This window comes from Homarus americanus, unplaced genomic scaffold (genome assembly GCF_018991925.1).
Source record: "Homarus americanus isolate GMGI-L3 unplaced genomic scaffold, GMGI_Hamer_2.0 scaffold51859, whole genome shotgun sequence".
Lineage (NCBI taxonomy): Eukaryota > Metazoa > Arthropoda > Malacostraca > Decapoda > Nephropidae > Homarus > Homarus americanus.
Window position 1 is genome coordinate 10420295 of NW_024711292.1, and position 21458 is coordinate 10441752.

Below are 21458 nucleotides of genomic sequence, written 5' to 3' on the forward strand. Positions count from 1 at the left end.
CCTTACAACCACCTGGGATTTAAGGATTAATAAAATACTGTACCTGTATACAGTGTACAGGAGTACCCTGTATTGTGATATTTATGTGTTTTCTTGTGATTTTAATGACTATGAACTTTATTTTGGGGGCTGATGCTTATTTGATGAGATATGACTGCATTAACACTACTAACGACAATTAATCCTCCAAAATTGGGCAGTGGGTAAATATTTTGTAGTGACCATTCATGGAAATTCCTTTAAAAAATATGTTTTATAGTGTTTCTCGCACGGTTCTACATGAGTATGACCTTTATTTCCAGTGTAAATGAGTACTTTTGGAGAGGTGACCTCCCCTCCCAGTTACAGTCATCCCTTGGTTATCGCGATTTTCTTTATCGCACCTCCATCAAAATCTGCACACCTGCTGTTAAAGCGCATTTTTCAAGCCAAGAATTTAGTTATCACACAGTTGCCTCCAGGCGTATTGTTACCCCCTTGCTTCACCTACATCTATTGAGGATAAAATCTTTCACCTACAAATTGACAATAACACATTTGCTGTAATCAGACATATCTAAGTTGCCTCAACAATTGCAACCCCAGTTGCAATTTCCAATTCTGTGTCATTACTAAGGAATAACGAAGTTTTGGGTGCACTCTAAGATTGAGAGAAAACGGAGGACTCAGGCGTCCTGAAGCGATGAGAAAACGGACCACTGTACTGTAATTGGATATTTAAAACTCTTTGTCTCCCGATCGTCGGATCACTGGGGTATCAACGAAACTTGCGGGATATTTCCCTTATATTTAATCGTCGGTTATGCGAAACGGCTGTTAATGGGACGTCGGCTTTCGGGGCATACCTGTAATATCCTGCGAAATTGTGTTACGGTAATAGAACTTAAAATCCATCAATATTATTGTGTCTTGGTCATGTTCGGATCTGGTCTATTAAATGTAAACAATTTGCAGTGTGCAAAACCAAGTTTACAGAAACAGTGATTGTGCATCCTTTGGATAAATGTGGTAAGAATTTTGTTGAAAGAGTTTATAATATATACATTAAGAATGGTTAGATTAGGTTCTCATAGGTTCTATTAAATTTTTTTGGTGTTTTAATGCCACATTTTCCTTTACCTTCAAAGCCCTGCCCACTTTGGAAGGATTCATTGTTGTTACTAGTGTGAAACGGGTCATATCTCATTAATATGCATCACCCCTCAAAAATGTAAAATTACTCTATGATACAGTACTTCCAAAAAGTTGCTTTCATTGGTTCCAGATATCAAAATACTGTAAGTACTTTCTGTCTAATATGGTAGGGAGTTAGGTAAGGTTAGGTCGATTTTCTAGAAAAAACTCATTTGCCAAAGAAATGAAGGTCATATTTTACTAAAACACACCAAAATACACCAGAAAAACTATTTCTCAACTCAAAAGAGGGAATGGGCAAAAAATTAATAATGACCCAAAATGTTAACAAATAAAAGAAGTTCTATTAATTTTTAGAATTTTTTTTTTGGAAAGAAATTTTTGTGTTAAAAGAAAATTCAAAGCTTACATTGAAAATAAAATTACATGACTACTGTGGTTTGAAAATATTAATCTCCAGTGAAAAAATAAAAAGTAGCCTCTTCATAGTACAGTAGATCATAAATAATTAAAATGTGTACTGTACTGTATATAGATAAAACAGGCATTATTGAATGTGGAAATTACTTTGTATAATTCCATGTACTACAGTTTTGTAATAATATAGAATTGTAAATAAAACCTCACAGCGACTTGCCCCACGGAACCTTGAAGAGCATATGAATATACGGGTGGTGGGTTTCTTTGTGAATTCAATGTGTAATAGGCTTGTTGTCAGGGGTAGAGCATAGATTTCTCACAATAATTTGTATAATCCATGATTCACTTGTATAAAATATATAAATACTGTAGTGGTGTTGGTTAATTGTTTCAAGTACAGGTACACGGGGGCCCTGGGTTACAAACGGGTTCCGTTTCTGAGGACATTCGTAAGTTGGATTTATTCGTAAGTCGGAACACATGCTATATGCATACTGTACTTACAAAATAATGTTTAAAATCCCACTATATCATAGCCTAAGTCCTTATATACATCTAAAGTCACTTAATTTAAGACAAAAGAAGAAATAGAATGACAAAATTCAATAAATAAAATACTGTAAATTTCAAGTTTAACCCTGCTTGTATAGGCAGATGTTCATAAGTCAGGGACCTCCTGTATTATAAATAATTAGCCATCAGGCATTTCACGCAGTTGAGATGAGTTAACTATTTCGCATCAATTAATTTAATTCTGGTAAAAATTTTTATAAAAAAACTAATATTAGTTAACTATTGTATTATAATGATTAATAATGAGAAGTAACACTTGAGTTATCTGAGTTGACTTTAAACTGATAAATACTGCAGTTAAGATACGTGTCAAACATAGGCCTGCAGCCTGTGGGACACTGGCAGAGCTGTACATACGACCATCAAGAGCACGCATCTGACATGACAACCAATGTAGTGTTTTACTTTTATGTTTCCAGACATTACACAATTTAGCAACTTTCAACACTAGCTGAACTCATTTTTGAGCTTCGATAGAGATTGTAAATCTAAGTAATTTGATTGAGCTGGAGAGAAAAGTAGTTTTGTAGGAGAAGGTGGAGGAAGAGGTAAGCCTCTATTTTTCTAGTTATTAAATTAATTATTTAGTGTGTGTGTAAAAAATTACCATGCCTATGTAGAGTGGACAAAATTTAACATAAACATAAGACTAGGGATGGACATTTGTTAGTATGATATTGTCCTGAAAGGATTGTATAGTTCAATTTCATTGCTTGAGACTTTCTCATGAAATGTTTTTTACCAAAGGATAAAAATAGAAGTGTGTGATGCTGTATTTAAAATTTACAAGTTTAAAAAACCATTACAGGTATAGGTGCTCCTCTACTTAAGAACGTTCAACTTACAAATTTTCAGAGATACAAACATCATCACAGAGGGGGGTTACCTGCCAGAACAGGTGTTTAATGTGGATGAGACTGGATTATTTTGAAGAAAATTCCAGATAGAACAAACATTACCCAAGAGGAGAAGAGTGAGCCAGGTTTTAAGGCTGTATTAAAGGGTATAGCTGTATTAAATATCCATAATCTTTTCATTTTTTACAATATGTTTGGTATCTATAAGAGTAAAGTTGGACTTACAAATAAGCCTCAGGAACGTAACTCGTTCGTAAGTAGAGGAGCACCTGTACAATATTCTGTATTTTTGCAGGCACACATAATTTATAAAAAATTTACTATTGTATCATATACTGTACCGTACTATACATGATCTGTATTCTGATATTGCAGATAAGAAAGTCATACAGAAAGGAAGCTCTCAAATGTCATCCAGATAAGAATCCAGATAACCCAGATGCTGCTGAGGAATTTGACAGACTTAAGAAGATCCTGGAGATTTTGTTAGATCCAGGTAAGGGTGTGTCATTGTTTTATACATATTGCCTCTAGACTAGTGCTGTCAGATTTCAAAGCTCCACAGTTGTGGTTGCGGTTGTCAGGAAGTCACAGCTTCACGGTTGCGGTTGTTTGGATTAACTTTAAACTTAGATTAATCCTGTAACCTGTGTGAACTTATTAATTTATCTTCCTCTGATTTTTCCCTGTGAAAAAGTCATAATTTTGAACAACGTATTACTCTACTTTAGTGTACAACTTGTACTCAAATTTATTAAGCTAAAGGACTAAAATTTGTATTTCTTAATGCAAATTTTAGATTTTTATACCCAAATTAATTGTTACCTTGCAAGGATTCCAGCAATGCAAGTTATATTCTGCTAAGTCAAGTCTGTGACAATTTATAAGAGAAAAAATTTAAGCCGAAACCAAATTCATCCTGTAAAATCCTGATCACCTCCACCTAGCCTCCCCTGCTGACTGGGAGGAGGGGGTGGTGTGTTGTTCACAGCCAGCTCGGGGAGATTAGTTGTCAGTGGAGGGGGAGGTGTGGTGCAGGTCAGGGACTCAGGATTATACAAGACAGGGAATTTAAGTTTTTCTCTTATAAAATGGCACTGACTTGACTGAGCAGAATATAACTTGCATTGCTGGAATTCTTGCAAGATAGTAATTAATTTGAAAGAAACATCCCATAGTTTACACTACAGAATAGTCATAAAATTTTCGTAAGTAACTTAATACATTTGAGTATAAGTTGTAAATTAAAGTACGGTAATTTTTTGCCCCAAATTATGACTTTTTATTGGCGAATAAAACAAGAGGTTTATTTTCATCAGATTGTCCAATATCTGTACTACTACTTAAAAAGGTCACAAATGGTCACCTGTAAAAATCTAAAAACACTGTTCACTGTATCTGTTATTGTAGCATATTGTACATAAAGGCAGTGGTTGGAGGGTCCCACTGCCCAATGAATTTCTCAGCTCTCAACCCTCTTTTGTGATTGTTTTACAACCGCGACAACCACGTGGGTTCGTGTGGTTGTTTCAGTTGTGGCGGTTATGATAATTCATGTGGTTGCTCCACAATTGCGGTTGCAGTTGCGAAGCTTCGTAACATCACTACTCTAGACTTCTTCAAAATTGTCAGAAAATCACCAGATTCCTAATACTGTAGGGTCGGGATATATTGCGAGATAGGGTTCAAGGATTCTCACTCTATACTAAATCACGATATATAATTAAATGTAATCAATGAGGAAAATAGGGTAAGGTTCTGGAGGCCAATAAAAGTGACTAAACTTGACATAAAATGGCACAGTCTAAAGTTAGCAACATATAAATTACATTGCTGGAATCATTGCAAGACAGCGATTAATTTGAATATACATTAGACATCATATATTTTGCACAAGAGATAAAAATTTTAGTCATATGTACTACAGGTAATTAAGTACTAAAATTTTTATGCCTATTGCGAGCTATAGCATGATTTATATTCAAATTAATCACTATCTTATAAGAATTCCAGCAATGTTAATCATATTCTCTTAAGTCAATTCATTGACATTTTATAAGAGAAAAACATAAACTCCCCCTCTATGGCAGATAACTGTTGTCTGGCTGTGGTCCAGCTGTCATAATAAATCAACTCCCCCTCTGACTTCCCATAAGAGTTACTGTGGTTTTTAGGCTTAAAGTTTTGATCTTATAAAATGTCACAGACTAAAGTTAGCAAAAAATAAATTACATTGCTGGAATCCTTGCAAGGCAGCGAATAATTTGAATTCAGACGTCATATATTCTGCACAAGAGATAGCATTTTTAGCCCTTTGTAATAAAATTACTAATTAAAACTAAAATTTGTATGTCTATTGCAAGCTATAGCATGTTTATATTTAAACTAATCACTATCTTATAAGAATTCTAGCAATGTTAATTATATTCTCCCAGGTCAGTTCCGTGACATTTTATAAGAGAAAAACGTAAACTCTCCCTATATGACAGATAAATAAATACCATAGGTAACTGTTGTAAGGCTCTGGCCCAGCTGTCATAATACATCAACTCCCCCTCCACTTCCGGCAAGATTTAAAGTGGTTTTTAGGCTTAAAGTTTTTATCTTATAAAATGTCAGACTAAAGTTAGCAGGATATAAAGTGCATTGCTGGAATCCTTGTAAGACAGCGAATAATTTGAAAATAGACATCATACATTTTGCACAAGAGATAAATTTTTTAGCCTTTTCGAGTACTACAACTTCCTATGGAGAAAATTAATTTGAGTCTGGGACTTTCGCTGTTTGGCTAAATTTTACCTTATTTACCCTACTTTTTTGGCGAATTACTACCTGTAATAAAGCAACATCCTAATAAACCAACAAAAATAACACAGATAAAGTTAAATATAAACTAAAAACAACACAGAAAAAGTTTGTTATAAAAACAAACAAACCGAAGACACAGCAATGATGGGCTTGGGTGGATGGTGGGTTGATTCCGAGGCTAGAGGTGGGTTCGTTGGATGTGGGTCCATCCTGGGCCACATCCAGAAATCCTTCAAAGTCTAAGTTGTTTCCGAGTGGTTCAACATCTGCCGTTGCAGCATCCTCGGCCCCATCTGCTACGCGAATGTTCTGGATTGCATCGGCTACATCCTGGAGGCCTCGGAAGAATCTTGTTATCACAGACTGTTGTTTTTTCCTGATTTTGCAGTTGTAAATTGCCATGAGAATATCATTGAGACTGGCAAGGTGGGGCAATGCATTTTGTAGTTCAGGGGCGTCTTGGGTGAATTTCTGAAGTGATTCTTTCATGTCACTGCACCTGCGAGAATCTTTGCCAGCTTGGCAGTGGTCAATTTTTCAATCACTTCCGGTTGTCCTTCTTCGTCTGAGCTAGAATCAGAATCATTTTCAAGCATCTCAGCTATGTTTTCCTCAGAATTAAAAGTCACAAGGTTCATAACAGTGTCCTCCGTGACCTCAGCAAATTTACCACCTACACGCCTAACTGACTCGACTGTCTGCTAACAGTGAACCGTTGTCTAGCTGCTGCGCACCTGAGGCACCTCCAAACTCGACCTTGAGATGGGGGAAGAGTGGTGTCCAAGTGTGTGTGATTGTTGGAACATTGATCTCATGCCACGAATCAACCATTGTGTCAACAGCATTGCGAATATTAAATTTTTTCCAAAATTGCTTAACAGTTAGGATATGGGCAGGGATGGAAGACGGTCCTTCGGTGGCAGAAGATGGTCCAGGTGTGGCACACGGTTCAAGGGACTCGTTCTCATCTTCACTCTCAATATCACTAACTGTAGCAATTTGTAGCAGTTCAACTTGCCTGTCAATTTTCATGGTGCATTTGGTTGTGAACGGTGCTGTAGTACATGAGCTTAGCTATCCAGTGGCTGTATCTTTGAAGTTGTGTTCGCTGGCAGGAAGCATGCTTGTACGTTGGGGTGGAAGTCCATGAATAACAACACCTTGAAATCTAGGTTCTTATGCCTACAATGTGCCCTTGCGTCAGGGATAAAATACTTTTCAAACCACTTCTTTGACAGATTTTTTTCCATGTAACCTTTGGCAGTCTTCTCCCAATACACATTAAGCTTATTCATATCTTGATTCCTGTATGCATGCGGTTTCTGATACTTGTGAATAACAAGAGGTTTTATTTTATGCGAACCAGATGCATTGCAAGTGAATAACACACTGAATCTACCCTTGCGAGTTTGGTGCCTTTTGCTTGTTTCTCTGTTTTGTGCATGTACATGGTAGTAGGGGACGTTTTCCAGTAAAAACCAGTTTCGTCACAGTTGTATATTTGTTCATAGGAATAACCACCATCTTCAACAATCTGCTTTGCGATTGCTGGAAATGAGTCTGCTCCACTAATGTCTGCAGAGGCAATTTCACCATGATACTTCACCAACTTCACTTGACACCGCTTCTTAAAATTAACAAGCCAGCCAACAGACGCCTTGAAACTGGGGGGAGATGAAATGTTTTCCTTTTTGCACAATGCACTGTAAATCACTCTAGCCTGCTCACACAACTCTGGCCCGGACACGCTGGCATCTTCCTTCACTCTCCTGCTCAACCACCTGCTAAGGTACGCCTTGGTTATTGTAATGATTTTGTGATATTCACTTGTGTCTGCACTCATTCGTTCGTGGGTGGCGAAATGTTTCTTTCCAATGTCCATTTGTTGTTTAATAGTCCCTTTCTTTTGCTTCAGTGTTCTTATCGTACTTTCAGGTGCACCTGTTAGTCGCCGAATTTCACTGGTCTTCATGCCTTTCTCGATATATTCCACAATTTTCACCTTGTCACCCAAACTACTGTATATTTTGCATGTTTCTTGCCAACTCTGTACTCCCTTTTTGTCTTTGGTGGTTCTGGGCACTTAGGAGGGTTCCCATTCACACCAGGTTGACCCCCACCACCTACTGGTTCAACATTTGCCATATCAAGGGCGCGAAATGAGCGTCGGAACACGAGATCACCAAGAGATAAAGTTCTGGCTGTCTCAGTTCGTGGGCGGGAAGGAACTAACGGCGCTGCTAGTGCCACAAACAACTAAGAACTAACTGGTGGGTCGCTCAAACCCGTCGAAATTTGAGTTTCCGCCGTCAAAATTTGAAATTGTGTGCAGTACTTTTTTTTGTGTCCAAATAAAAAACGCTGAATTAAAAACTCGCAAAATTTGAGAACCTACTGTATATTGGAAAATTTTGATAATTTTGGTAGTCGTGATAAATTTGAAATATTTCCTGACCGATTTCCCTCGCAAAATAAAAAAAATGATCGCTATACTGTATTTAGGAAAATGTTGATAATTTGGTAGCCGCAATATAAAAAAAATCGTTATATAAAGTCGCTATATATCCCGACCCTACTGTATCTCCATTTCAAATACTATGCAGTACTGTATGTTATAATGATCCTTTTGTCAACTGATTTACTGAAAGCTCTCGGGAATGTGTCCTGAGTGAATACTGTACCTTCCGATAAAACTTATCCTTTTATTTTCAAGTCAAATTACAAATTATATATTGTATTTTTCTATTATTAAAGATGTTATATTAATTATTATGACTCATACATCATAAGAGGCTGATCTTAGAGAATATAATATTGAGTCAGTAAATAAAAGTGGTGAATGCGGCAATGCCTGGTTCCACCTCCCCCTCCCCATGCACCACCCCTCCAACCTGTATACTGTACATACACAGTATCTTAGCTCTCGTTAGTCCTAGAAGACAATATGCTGATCAGACCACTGTATGTTATTCAGTGAAGAAGTGTTATTCCTTTCATGAGCATTTTTTTTAATTTTACCAATTTCTTAAAATACGTACCCTACATAAATTTACCCATTTCTTAAAACCCTGAAGTAACCTTGTTAAAGAACAATATGTAAATGATTATAGGCAGTGAGGTGCGGTGCACTGATACTATACACATGAAGGCAGGCCTCAAGCATGTGCCGTGCGACACCCACACACAGATGTTCAACCTCGCGTACAAACACACAAATTGTCCAGTCTGGGCTGATGCTGGATTTTCTGTATTATTTTTATTAATTTTTTTTCTGGTGAATAGAGAGGTGGGTCTGGAGCACTTCAGAGGGTGAAAAAGCGAATTCTGGTGTGTAGAGGTTCTAATGTACTTTGATTTTTACTTCAGTTAAAATAATTACTGATTGAATACAATAGCTGATATTAGTTGAAATTTGTAATTGTACTTTAAGAATTGCTCAGTTTTGTGAAGTCTAACACAGTACCGGGTAATAAGGGTAATATCATCAGGTAAAATTTTTTATCATCAATATCATCATTTAATAGCCACTTTCCACACTTGCATGGATTAGCTGTGATTACAGTACAGGTATTTAATAGCAGCTCTGTAGACAACACATTCTCTTGCAACCTCTTTAGTCAGGTGTTTATCCCTAAGATCAATGCTCTCGACTACTCCCCATGTTGCTTACTCCAGGCTCTGCTCCTCTCCACACTTAAACTTTTGTTCTTTTTGACCTAATTATCTCCTCCTTTTCTTCCACATGCCCAAACCATTTCAAACTTCCTCACCACAAAACCTCTCCAATACAGTACTCTTAATATCCAGTTATCTTCATACCTTCAAAAAGGGTTTCCTATTACTGAACTTAACATTACACATCTGTCTCACCATTGTCATTTTAGTTCACTCAAGTCTACAAATGTCATCCTATTTAAATGCTCATGCTTCACTATCATACAACAACCCATTTCTTTCTCTGGCTACATACCACTTTACTTTTACACACACAAAGAGAATGTCCTCTTATAGTTTAGAATACGATAGAAATGTTAAATTTTTTTATATTATAGAGATAACTTCAATATTCAATAATACAAGTGTAGATGGCATTACAATAAGGGTCATAGGATGATAGTAAATACTGTACATAATTTACAGGCCTTTTTTATTAAAAAAAAAGTTGTACTGTATTTGATAACTAGGTACACGTAGAGCATATGACAAGGTACTCAAGAGTCGTAAGGCAGCAGCTGTGAGGGCCCGTGAAGTTGATGCCAAAACACAGAGGCTCAGGTCAGATTTGGAGGAGAGAGAACGACGTGCCCAGCGGTCCAGGGACCCACAACTGTCAGAGGAGGAAAAGTAAGTACTGTACAGGTATATCCAGTAAACTGAGGTCTCTCTCTCTCTCTCTCTCTCTCTCTCTCTCTCTCTCTCTCTCTCTCTCGCCTCGCTCTCTCTCCGCTCTCTCTCTCGTTCTCGCTCTCTCTCTCTCTCTCTCTCTCTCTCTCTCTCTCTCTCTCGCTCTCTCTCTCGCTCTCTCTCGCTCTCTCGCTCTCTCTCTCAAACATTTACACACACACACACTCCAACACCACCCACACACAATCCAACAATGGAATTAAGATAGCAAGCATGGGGAGTGAGGGTCTTATTGTATGACAAATTTGCATGTGTGTAACTGTGTGGTAGTGAGTTAAATATCAGCTGTTGAGGAGCCCATCTCCTAGAATAAACAAAACATTGTTTTTTGTAGTATTATGCTAAAACAAACACTCATAAATCAACTCTGCTAAAATTACAGGATGCAAAATGGTCTGTTTACTAGCAATCAGCTGATGTGAGAGGGTGGTTGCGCTGGCGCCGCACACCACCCGCCTCTCGTCTGACTCACCAAGCACTTTCACTTTCCTCTCAACTTAGTTTTGAATTACTTTATGCTATCAAAAATAGATTTTCACTCAACTTTAGTAAGGGAATTCATCCTCTGAAGATGCAGAGCCCAACTCGACCAGCTCATCATCCACATCACTGTCCAAATTGGCGCCCCACACTTGAAGCACCATTTCCTCGCTGCAGTGCTTCCAGCACCTGATTTTCTGCTCCAGTGTAATTGTTGCCTTGATTTCTTGGTCTTTGGGGTAGTTAATGATGTATTAGCTGGCCTCTTGGACATACAGTGGGGTATGCTATAACGAACGGATCCTACTACGAATACAGTTGATCCTCATATTACGCGGTCCCGCATTCCGCGTTTCACCGTTAACGCGGTGCCTTGCCAGAACCTAACATTTTCACATTCCGCGGTCGTGAACCCCATTACGCGGAGAGCGGCTGGCAAGCCGCGCCATTTTTGGATCCAAACCTCCCGCCATCCGCCATGTTGTGTAAGAGGCGCGAAAATGGTGCGCACAAGGTCGCCCAGTCATCAAAACATTACCGAGTTCTTCACCCGCCACCCACTACAGCCGGCCCAAGTCAGTGATAGTGATAATTATAGTGAGGATATGGACTTATATGAACTTTGGGGGGTTTGACAAAGAGGCCCTGCAAGCCTCTGTGGTGGATAGTGATACAATTGATACAAGGTGAGGGCCAATAATCTGCCCTCTGCCTCGGAACCAACCGCCCATCCCCGTGTGCCCAGCCATCTTTTTCTACTAATGTAAGTGTTAAAAAACCTAATATTATTGATATTTCTCTTAATTATTAATTGTGTGTGCATGCCATCATAAAGTTAAGATAATATTTTTACTACAACATAGTTGTGTGTCGTCAAAAAGTGGAGTTTGGGGATCGGCCCGGACTCCATTTCAATTAATCCCATATGTTATGTTATTCACTTTACGCGTTTCTCACTTTCCGCGGTACCCTCCGGGTTACATTAACCGCGTAATATGAGGACCAACTGTATTCCTATAACGAACGGAATTACCTATAAAATTGAGAATGCTATAACGAACGCAACTCCTACAACGAACGCGGATGAATACGGGACCATTTCGCCTGGCACATGAATATTGTTGTACCGCGACCCACAACAAGAGCGTCAGGCACCATCTTTGTCTCATTGTGTAGCCAGTGCACCACTATTATTGTTGAAATTTCGTCTTTTGATGTGGAAATAGAGTTATTTGTATAAATATTTTGTTATACAAGTGTACAATTGTGACAATGAATCGTCCAAAGCGAGTGAGAAAGCTCATAACTCTTGAAACTAAGAAAGAAATCATAAAGAAACGTGAGGATGGAACAAGCATTGCGAAACTTAGTGTTGAGTATGGGATGGCTAAATCGACTATATGTACGATTTTAAAGAATAAAGAGGAGTTGAAAACTGTGCAAGTGGCTAAGGGAATCTCTAGACTTAGCAAAGCTAGGTGTAATGTGATTGAGGAGACGGAAAATTTACTCTTAGTGTGGATAAAGGAGAAAGAAATGGCAGGTGATAGCATTAGTGAAGCTATAATTTGTGAGAAGGCCAGACAATTGTTTGAGGACCTTAAAGCCAAGACTCCCAGTGCAAGTGATAGTGATGTGCCAGTGTTTAGGGGTACCAAGGGGTGGTTTACTGGTTTCAGAAGGAGAAATAAAATACATAGTGTTGTGAGACATGGTGTTGCTGCTAGTGCCGATAAGGAAGCAGCTAAGGAACACAATGACATTTTTTGAATATTATTAAAGAGGGAGGCTTTGTTTCTCAGCAGGTATTCAACTGTGATGAAACTGGACTTTTTTGGAAAAAAATGCCTCGCCGTACATACATTACCAAGGAGGAAACTTCTGTCCCTGGCCATAAGCCAATGAAAGACAGGCTTACCCTCCTTCTTTGTGCTTCTGGTGACTGCAAAATAAAGCCTTTCCTTGTGTACCATGCAGAAAACCCCAGAGCTTTCAAAAACATTTGGAAGACCCTTCTTGGTGTTATGTGGCGGTCAAACCCAAAGGCTTGGGTGACCAGGAATTTATTCTCTGAGTGGGTGATTGAGGTGTTTGGACCCAGTGTTCGGGAATACCTCAGGGAGAATAATCTTCCACTGAAAGCTCTATTGGTGATGGACAATGCACCAGCCCATCCTCCTAATTTGATGGTTGAATTGCCAGAGGAGTTCAACTTCATGACTGTGCACTTCTTGCCACCCAACACAACACCTCTCATCCAGCCCATGGATCAACAGGTAATTTCTAACTTTAAGAAGCTGTACACAAAGGCACTGTTTAGAAAATGTTTTGCATCCACTTCTTCCAGTGATGTTAGTTTGAAGGAATTCTGGAAGAGTCACTTCAATATAGCAGATGCTGTTTTTTTAATTACCTCAGCCTGGAAAGAGGTTACTGTAAGGTGTCTTTGTGCTGCTTGGAGGCCATTGTGGCCTGAATGTGTGCTTCAAAGAGACTTTGAAGGCTTTGAAGAGTTAGAAGAAGAGGCTGTTGTTCATGAAATTGTGTCTCTGGGCAATTCCATGGGCCTGGAAGTGGATGATGATGATGTTGAGGAGTTGGTGGAAGAGCACAGTAAGGAACTGTCCACTGAGGAGCTGCTTGAGCTTCACAAAGAACAAAACGAGACACTGAAGCGGAGCTTAACTTCTGAGGAGTCAGGGGAGGAGGAGGACAAGGAGGAAAGCCGCATCATTCCAGCCAAAGATCTCAAGGATGCGTTCTTTTGCTGGAGCAAACTGTCCAAACTTGCTGAGGATTATCATCTTGATGTTGGTTCTGTGCAAAAGGCCATCAGTGTGTTTATTGACAATGTTATGTACTACTTTTGGAAGGCCCAGAAATTAAGGTTGAAGCAGCCAACCCTGGATTCCTTCTTTACAAAGGTAACAAAAGAACCTACAGACAAAGTGCCTGTAAGACAGTCACCAAAGAGGGCTAGGAAGGATGACTCCTCTCCTTCCACCTCTTCTCCATAATTCTCTCCTCCCCCCTCTGCCTCCTGTCCTGTATGCTGAACAACACTAAGGTAAGATAAAGTACCGTATTTTTTACATTTTCCACAGAATTTTTTCAGTGTTAAGTGGTTGTATTTGGGGGCCTGGGACGGATTAATCCTATAACGAACGAGGTTCTAGAACCAATTAGATTCGTTATAGCATACCCCACTGTACTGGCAATGATTGATGCTCGCAGTAGAAGGGGATAGTTACACAATATGTCCGTTCACTAGAGCGTCAGCGTGAGAACTGAGGATACGTGAAGGTGTGGGAGGGTGGCAGGCAGCAGTGTAGCGTGCCCAGAGATGTGTCTGGCGGGAAACATTAGGCCCAAAATTTAAAATAGTGTGTATTTCCATATGATGCGCCAGAATGACTCACGTAAAATAGGAAAGATTCGCTTTAAATTAATACATTGTCCTTAATTGTGGGTGTCGCTTTAAATCAATAATTTTAAATTGAATCGCTTTAAATCGACGCTCTAATGTACTGTATCATTAATGAAAGTATGAAGAGAGCATGAATGATAGAAGTTAGTATTCAAACTGTGTCCCATTCACCCCTTGTGCTCGCCTAACAACGCAGTAGCATCCATATCAATGGTGCTATGTAACAAACTCTCCAACCTCCACACACACTCACCACACAGCTTCATGGTGGAAGCCCGTACATATGTAAAACTTTATACCTTATGATAATGGTTTATTTGATTTATTTTTGCACTTTCTGTATGTATGATTGTTTGTGTTTGTAAGTGAGTAAAAATTTGCAAAAATTACGTTTGCCTTCCTGAAAATGAGCTAAAAATTTTTTATGCCTGATGATAATTATGGTACCTGTGCAGTATTTATTTATTTTTCACATTTTGTATACAAGATTCAGTGTGTATATAACTAGATAAAAAAAATGAAGAAAACTACATATATCTACCCAAAATTATGAGTTAAAAAATAACCCTCCCTCCCTCCTCCCTCCCTCCCTCCCTCCCTCCTCCTCCTCCCCTCCCTCCCTCCCTCCCTCCCTCCCTCCCTCCCTCCTTCCTTCCTCTCCCCCCATCTGCTCAGCCAGGGTTTTAGGCTTACAGTTTTTATCTTATATAATATCTCAGACTAAAGTTAGGAGATTATAATTTGCATTGCTGGAATCCTTGCAAGACAGCCAATAATTTGAATATAAACGTCATATATTTTGCTCAAGAGATAAAAATTGTTGTACATTAGTGTACATTTTATCATATAAAGTTTTTCAACTGTATTTTTGGGTAGATTTACATAAATTTCTTCATTTATTTTCATCCATTTACATGCACACACCATACTAAAAGAAACACAAAAGAAATAAATGACCTTAGTGCAAAGCTGGACTGCACATGTACTAATTTGATTACGGTACTAAAATTGTTATGTCTAGTGCAAATTATAGCATGTTTATATTCAAAGTAATCAGTATCTTACAAGAATCCCAGCAATGTAAATTATATTCACCCAGGTCATTTCACTGGCTTTTTATAAGAGAGAAGCTTCGTCACTTAAGAACTGATAAATTTGCACGCGTTAGACCTGGGCCTGTGCCAACTGTCAAACCTACCTCCCCTCCCCCTACGCCCCTTCGCTCGCTCGCTCCCTCCCTCTCCCCCATCTGTCCAGCGTTGATGGAATCCTTGTAAAACAGTGAATAATTTTAATATAAACGTCTTGTATTTTGCACAAGAGAGAAAAATTAATCACCTGTATCACATTACAGTAGTGATTTAAGAGTAAAAGTGTATATGTACGTATATAGTATTCCACATACACGTAAGTATAAATACAAAGTTTATGTGATGACCGGACAACGTCCATTTCGGTTAACGTCGCATTTCTTAGAACGTATCTAGGACGTTAACCGGCGCATGACTGTATATGCAAATGCATAATACTGTACATTACAATATTACTTATTAAGTGATGATAAGTACACTACAATAGTATTTATTAAATGGTGATAAATACACTGCAGTAGTATTTATTAAGTGATGATAAATACACGACTATACAGTCAACCCTCACTTTACGCGGTTAATGTAACCCACAGGGTACCACGGAAAGTGAGAAACGCGTAAAGTGAGTAACATAACATATGGGATTAAATGAAATAGAGACCAGCTGACCCCCAAACTCCACTTTTTCCAACACAATACCTATGTTCTAGTAAAAATAACATCTTAATTTTATGATGGTACATGCACACAATTAATACTTAAGAGAAATAGAGAAATACAGTCACCAAGTTAATGTCCATTCAAATAATGGACTCCACTCCCTCCCCTCTTCTCACACTACACTCACTGGCATTTCCCTCTGAGAAATTTTGGGGGAAAACCAGGTATAGTAATAAATAATACCTCAAACTAAAGTTAGGATAATATAATTGACATTGCTGGATTCCTTGTAAGACCAGGAATATTTTGAATATAAATGTCATATTTTTCACAAAAGATAACATATTTACTCAGAGTAAACATTACATCTAAAATTTGTATGTCTAATGCAAAATCTATGATGTTTATATTCAAAATGATCATCAAATTGTAAGAATTCCAGCAATGTAAATTATATTCTGGCCGGGTAATTTGTATGAATTTTATGAGCTAAAACAAATATCTTCAGTTAATAAAAAAAAAAATATTCTTCACGACACTATCTGTCAATCAAAGTACCCCACCTTGCCTCCCCCCTCTTCCAACGAGCCAGATGGTCAGTCCGTCCCAACCCTCCCCCCCACCTCCCACCAACCCTCCCTTCAAGAGAAAGAGTGGGTGAAAAAACTAGATTTTAACATTTAGTATTAAATAATACCTCAGATTAAAGTTAGGATAATATAATTGACATTGCTGGATTCCTTGTAAGACCAGGAATATTTTGAATATAAATGTCATATATTTTGCACAAAAGATAACATATTTACTCAGAGTAAACATTACTGTATATCTAAAAATTTTATGTCTAATGCAAAATATATGATGTTTATATTCAAAATGATCATCAAATTGTAAGAATTCCAGCAATGTAGATTATATTCTGGCCGGGTAGTTTGTATGAATTTTTTGATCTAAAATAAAAATCTTCAGTTAATAAAAAAAAAATATTCTTCACACATGCCAGGTGGTCGGTCTCCGGTCCCTCCCTCCCCCCCACCCCCCACCAACCGTCCCTACTAGATAAATGTGTGGGAATACCAGACTGTTTACCTTTTTAGTAATAAATAATAAATCAGACTAAAGTTAGGATAATATAATTGACATTGCTGGATTCCTTGTAAGACCCATATATTTTGCACAAAAGATAACATATTTACTCAAGAGTAAACATTATATCTAAAATTTGTATGTCTAATGCAAAATCTATGATGTTTATATTCAAAATGATCATCAAATTGTAAGAATTCCAGCAATGTAAATTATATTCTGGCCGGATAATTTGTATGAATTTTATGAGCCAAATAAAAAAAATTATACTTCACCGTGTAAAGGGGTACACCCACCGCGGAATGTGAGCATCCTGGGTTCTGGCAGGGCACTGCGTAAACGTGGAAACGCGGAATGTGGGACCGCGTAAAGTGAGGGTTGACTGTACTGTACTAATTTACTAAGTGTTGAAGACAGACATTGTGGTAACCTAATCAGCTGTTTGCCCTTTGTAAGCATTGACTCATGGTTTTTAGTATGGGATTCTTTTTTCAGGAAAGCTGATTCTTTTAGGATAATTATCTATCAACCTGGCACCAAATGAACCTAAATTATATGAGAATTATGGTGAAATTGCATTATGAAGTGTTAAAGGAATCTTGTGGGAGAGAGGGGGAGGGAGCCACCCACCTATGCTACCCTCCCACCCCTCTGCCAGCTGCTCCCAGATAAACATACCTCTCCCACATACAATATACTCCTACACTTATTTGTTCTCATTTTTATCTTTATAGTACAGTAAAAGTCCAAAAATCCGGATGCCAGAAATCTGTACCACCCGAGAATCCGGACTTTTCGAAAACTCAATCTTTTTTTTTTAGCTGGCTTTTGTGCGTATGTGCGCATGCGTGAGCGCCACAGCTGCGCAGCGACAACAAGCGACCACGCGTGGTCGCCACTTTAAAACGAGGAATCAAACTGTGACAACGTATGTAATTTTGAGTCCTACTCTTTCCATTTACAGAGTACTGTACAAGCCCATAATAATGGTTCCTAAAGAAGATAAACTTCGGTGTGTGAAGAGAAAGAAGAACACGTTGAAATTGAGTGACAAACTTGAAATAATTAAGAAACTAGAACGTGGTGTGAGAAGTACTGTTCTAATGGAAACATACGACATTGGAAAGTTTACAATTTATAATATAAAAAAGGCAAAGAATAAAATTCTAGAATTCACAGCTTTTTCTTTAAAACTGCTCGTTTTGATAAATGAAGAATGCTATATTTGCTAATGAATAAACTATCAAAATGTACCTGTTCATCTCTTCTTTATTCTTCCTTAAATTTTAATTTTAAAAGTACTGCCTGAGAATCCGTAAAATCCGAAAATCCGGACCGACCTAATCCCCAAGCAGTCCGGATTTTTGGACTTCTATTGTACTGTACAGTATACAGTTTTCTCTATTCATAAGACAAATTATGTGGTTACTTACATATAACACTTTACAGTAAATAACAATCATATCGGTGACAACCAGACTTACTTGTCTGATTTTCAACCCAGAGAGTTCTGTTTCATATGTATTTTTTCTTTTATTGTTAATGTAATATTGTTTTAATGACTTTGTTAGACACTTAAGACCTTAGTTGCTGAAGTGCAGTAATAACATAAAAATTTACGTTTAAACAGTTCAGATAAGCAGTGTTATCCTCCCCCTCCCCCCCCATCATGTTCGTTCTTTTTTGGACTCGCATTTTTTGGACTGCGGTCTGCCCCAATTAGTCCGATTTATGATGGTTCTACTGTAGTATTTTCTTTAAGGATCTTTTATTGAAACTTCTTGTAGAGAATTTATTCAGGATCATTGTTGTACCAAATTCATCTTTCAAACACAATTAGAACAAAGGCTGTGGATTAAAGTTTATACACTATTTCGCTAGGCGTAAATATTTTTGCTTGTGGCTGTAGCATAATGTAATTGGAGAGTGATAAGAGAATTGTACAAAGTAGAAGAGTATTTTATTTGGTATATATTATTACTGCATAATAATATTCCTATTGATAAAAAATATAAGCCCATAGTACATGTTAATAATGAAGTATTTTACAGTACTTATTGAGTATTTACTTATCATGAGTCCTTTCAGTCTTGAAGTGAGGATGTTGCTGAGGCAGGAAGTGGTTGTGCAACACTCATAATGTAGTACAGTACACCGCTGAACACTATTTACATTTCTTAGACACTTCACTTTATAATAAAAATATAATAATAATGGTTGCCCCTCGTGTAACGAGGATGGCCGGCCCAAGGGCCACCCAGGCGTGAATTTATTTAAGGTGTAGAAGCTGTCGCCAACACAACAACTACACCCTAAGTTAACGAACTGCATGACCCAGTGTTAAGGAATAGTCCGAGAAGACTGGACAACACTTTAAAGCTCTCGAGCAACCACCTCCTCCTCAGAGGCAACTGCTGAGTTACCCTCCTGTGCCACCACAGTGGCAGCCCCCGCTTACACGAACTTTCCCCTGTGCTAACTGGATTTTCGTCATATTTTTCCGGGTTGGGGATATATATGTCTGGTGCTGGACCTCAGTCCAGTTTGCAAGGGGATCTGGATTTAGGGAGTCCAGGTTAGAGAAAGTTTACTGTACTGTATGTGTAGTATTTGCTGTCTGACAGCAGGTAAGTCTCTGTAGCAGCAGTGTTCCCTGTGGGATGATTGGTTTTGACGTGGAAACTTTCACCAGTACAGTACCCAGAAAAATTCGTAATTGTGCGATTTTTCCAGCAAGGAAAATTCATCTCAATACTGTACTGTACCCGGAAATCTTTCAAACCTGGAAATGCTCTGCATCAGTTGTTCCGGCTAATGGGGAGATTACAGTATAGTCTGCATATACGCGGCTTTTGTTTACGCGTGTGGTCATTTACGCGGTGCCTTGCCAGAATGAAAATGCTTTAATTACGCGGTAAATTTGGTCATTTACGTGACGAGCGGCTGGAGAGGTCCAGACCGCCGCGCCATTTTTTACCCACGCTGTCCATTCTTGACCATACGCGGGAAGCGGCGCGGTGAGTGGTGCGCATTAGGCCGCTCTTACGTTATCGCTGACGTCATATGACGTATCGGACTGTGATTGGGCCACACATCCTTTCCTCCCTCCGCTGCTAGCTGTGATTGGTCTTATGTAACATGACGTGCCCTGCCACCAGAGGGTAGAAGTCGCTGACCTAGCAGGCCTGTCTCATTGTTCTCAGTCCACGAATACAGTTCTTTCGTGCCCGCTATTCCCCTCACAACTCACAATGGCTTCTGCGGGACCCCCACCACCAGAGAAAAACATTGAATTACCTGGACCAAGCCATGATAATGTGAAGGAAATCATCGAGTTGGGGGAGAAAATTAAGCTCATCCTTGACAACAACCCAGACAAGCATCGGTATGAAGCGTCAAAAAACCATCTGACAAAAGTTATGGAGCCGTATATCCAGATCTATCTCGACAACATCAATGTTAGTCGTCAACGTAGTATTGAGGACTTCCTCGCTCGCAACCCACCACAACCACAGCCAGCCCAAGTCAGTGATAGTGATATTGACAGTGAGGATATGGACTTTGAGGGGTTTGTCTGGGAGGCCCTGCAAACCTCTGCGGGTAGTGAAAGTGAAAGTGATTCACCGGAGGGCAACTAATCTGCCCTCTGCCTCGGAATCAGCCGCCATCCACGTGTGCCGACCCAGCTTTTCTACTAACGTAAGTGTTAAAAAACCTAATATTATTGATATTTCTCTTAATTATTAATTGTGTGTGCATACCATCATAAAATTAAGATGTTATTTTTGCTACAACATAAGTATTGTGTCGGAAAAAGTGGAGTTTGGGGGTCGGCCGATTCTCTATTTCAATTAATCCCATAAGTTCTGTTATTTCATTTACGTGTTTCTCGTTTTACGCGGGCCTCCACGGGTTCAATTGACCTCGTAAATGCAGACTATACTGTACTGTATCTGGTCCTCAAGACAGGTTTTTCCAATAAAAGCAAGTGGCTCTGATTTCATGTACTAAATAGAAGTAGAATATTCTTAGAAGGTTTTAAGAATTATCATAAAATCTTATTGACTTGAAAGTGTAAATGGTCATTGATAAAAAAAATTAAAAAGTGAGATTTTGTTTATGATTACCTCCATGGAATAAGTTCTGGAGAAAACCAAGGATCAGTGGCACCATTTACTATAGAAAATTAACTTTGGATATTTCCATATGCTTGTAATATCCTCATTGTTTTGTAACAGATTTCGACGTGAACTAAAACGATTAGAAGAGGAGGGTGAGAGACTTATTGAAGAAGAATTGACCCGAGTAAATAAGCAAGTTGAGGAGGAGTTATCTAGAGGTATGAGCAATAAAACTTTTAATATATCAGAACTGTTCATACATATTTATTTGTCTTATACCTTGTCACTTTTTTTCTCTGTATGAAGAAAATAATAGTCCTTAAGGCTTATTGCTTTTAAGACTTTTTTTTTTTTTATCAACACTTTATATTGTACAGTCTTACTGGACACTCCACTA

General features: G+C 38.5%; 1 protein-coding gene across 1 annotated transcript in view; it reads left to right on the top strand.

The window, feature by feature from the left end:
- Positions 1 to 21458, top strand: part of LOC121878447 (dnaJ homolog subfamily C member 17-like) — a 49369-nt gene that overhangs the window by 8321 nt on the left and 19590 nt on the right. The window contains exons 2-4 of the mRNA XM_042384715.1: positions 3360 to 3480; positions 9977 to 10136; positions 21179 to 21279. Coding sequence (XP_042240649.1) covers positions 3360 to 3480; positions 9977 to 10136; positions 21179 to 21279 — 382 coding nt within the window. The remainder of the gene's footprint in view (positions 1 to 3359; positions 3481 to 9976; positions 10137 to 21178; positions 21280 to 21458) is intronic.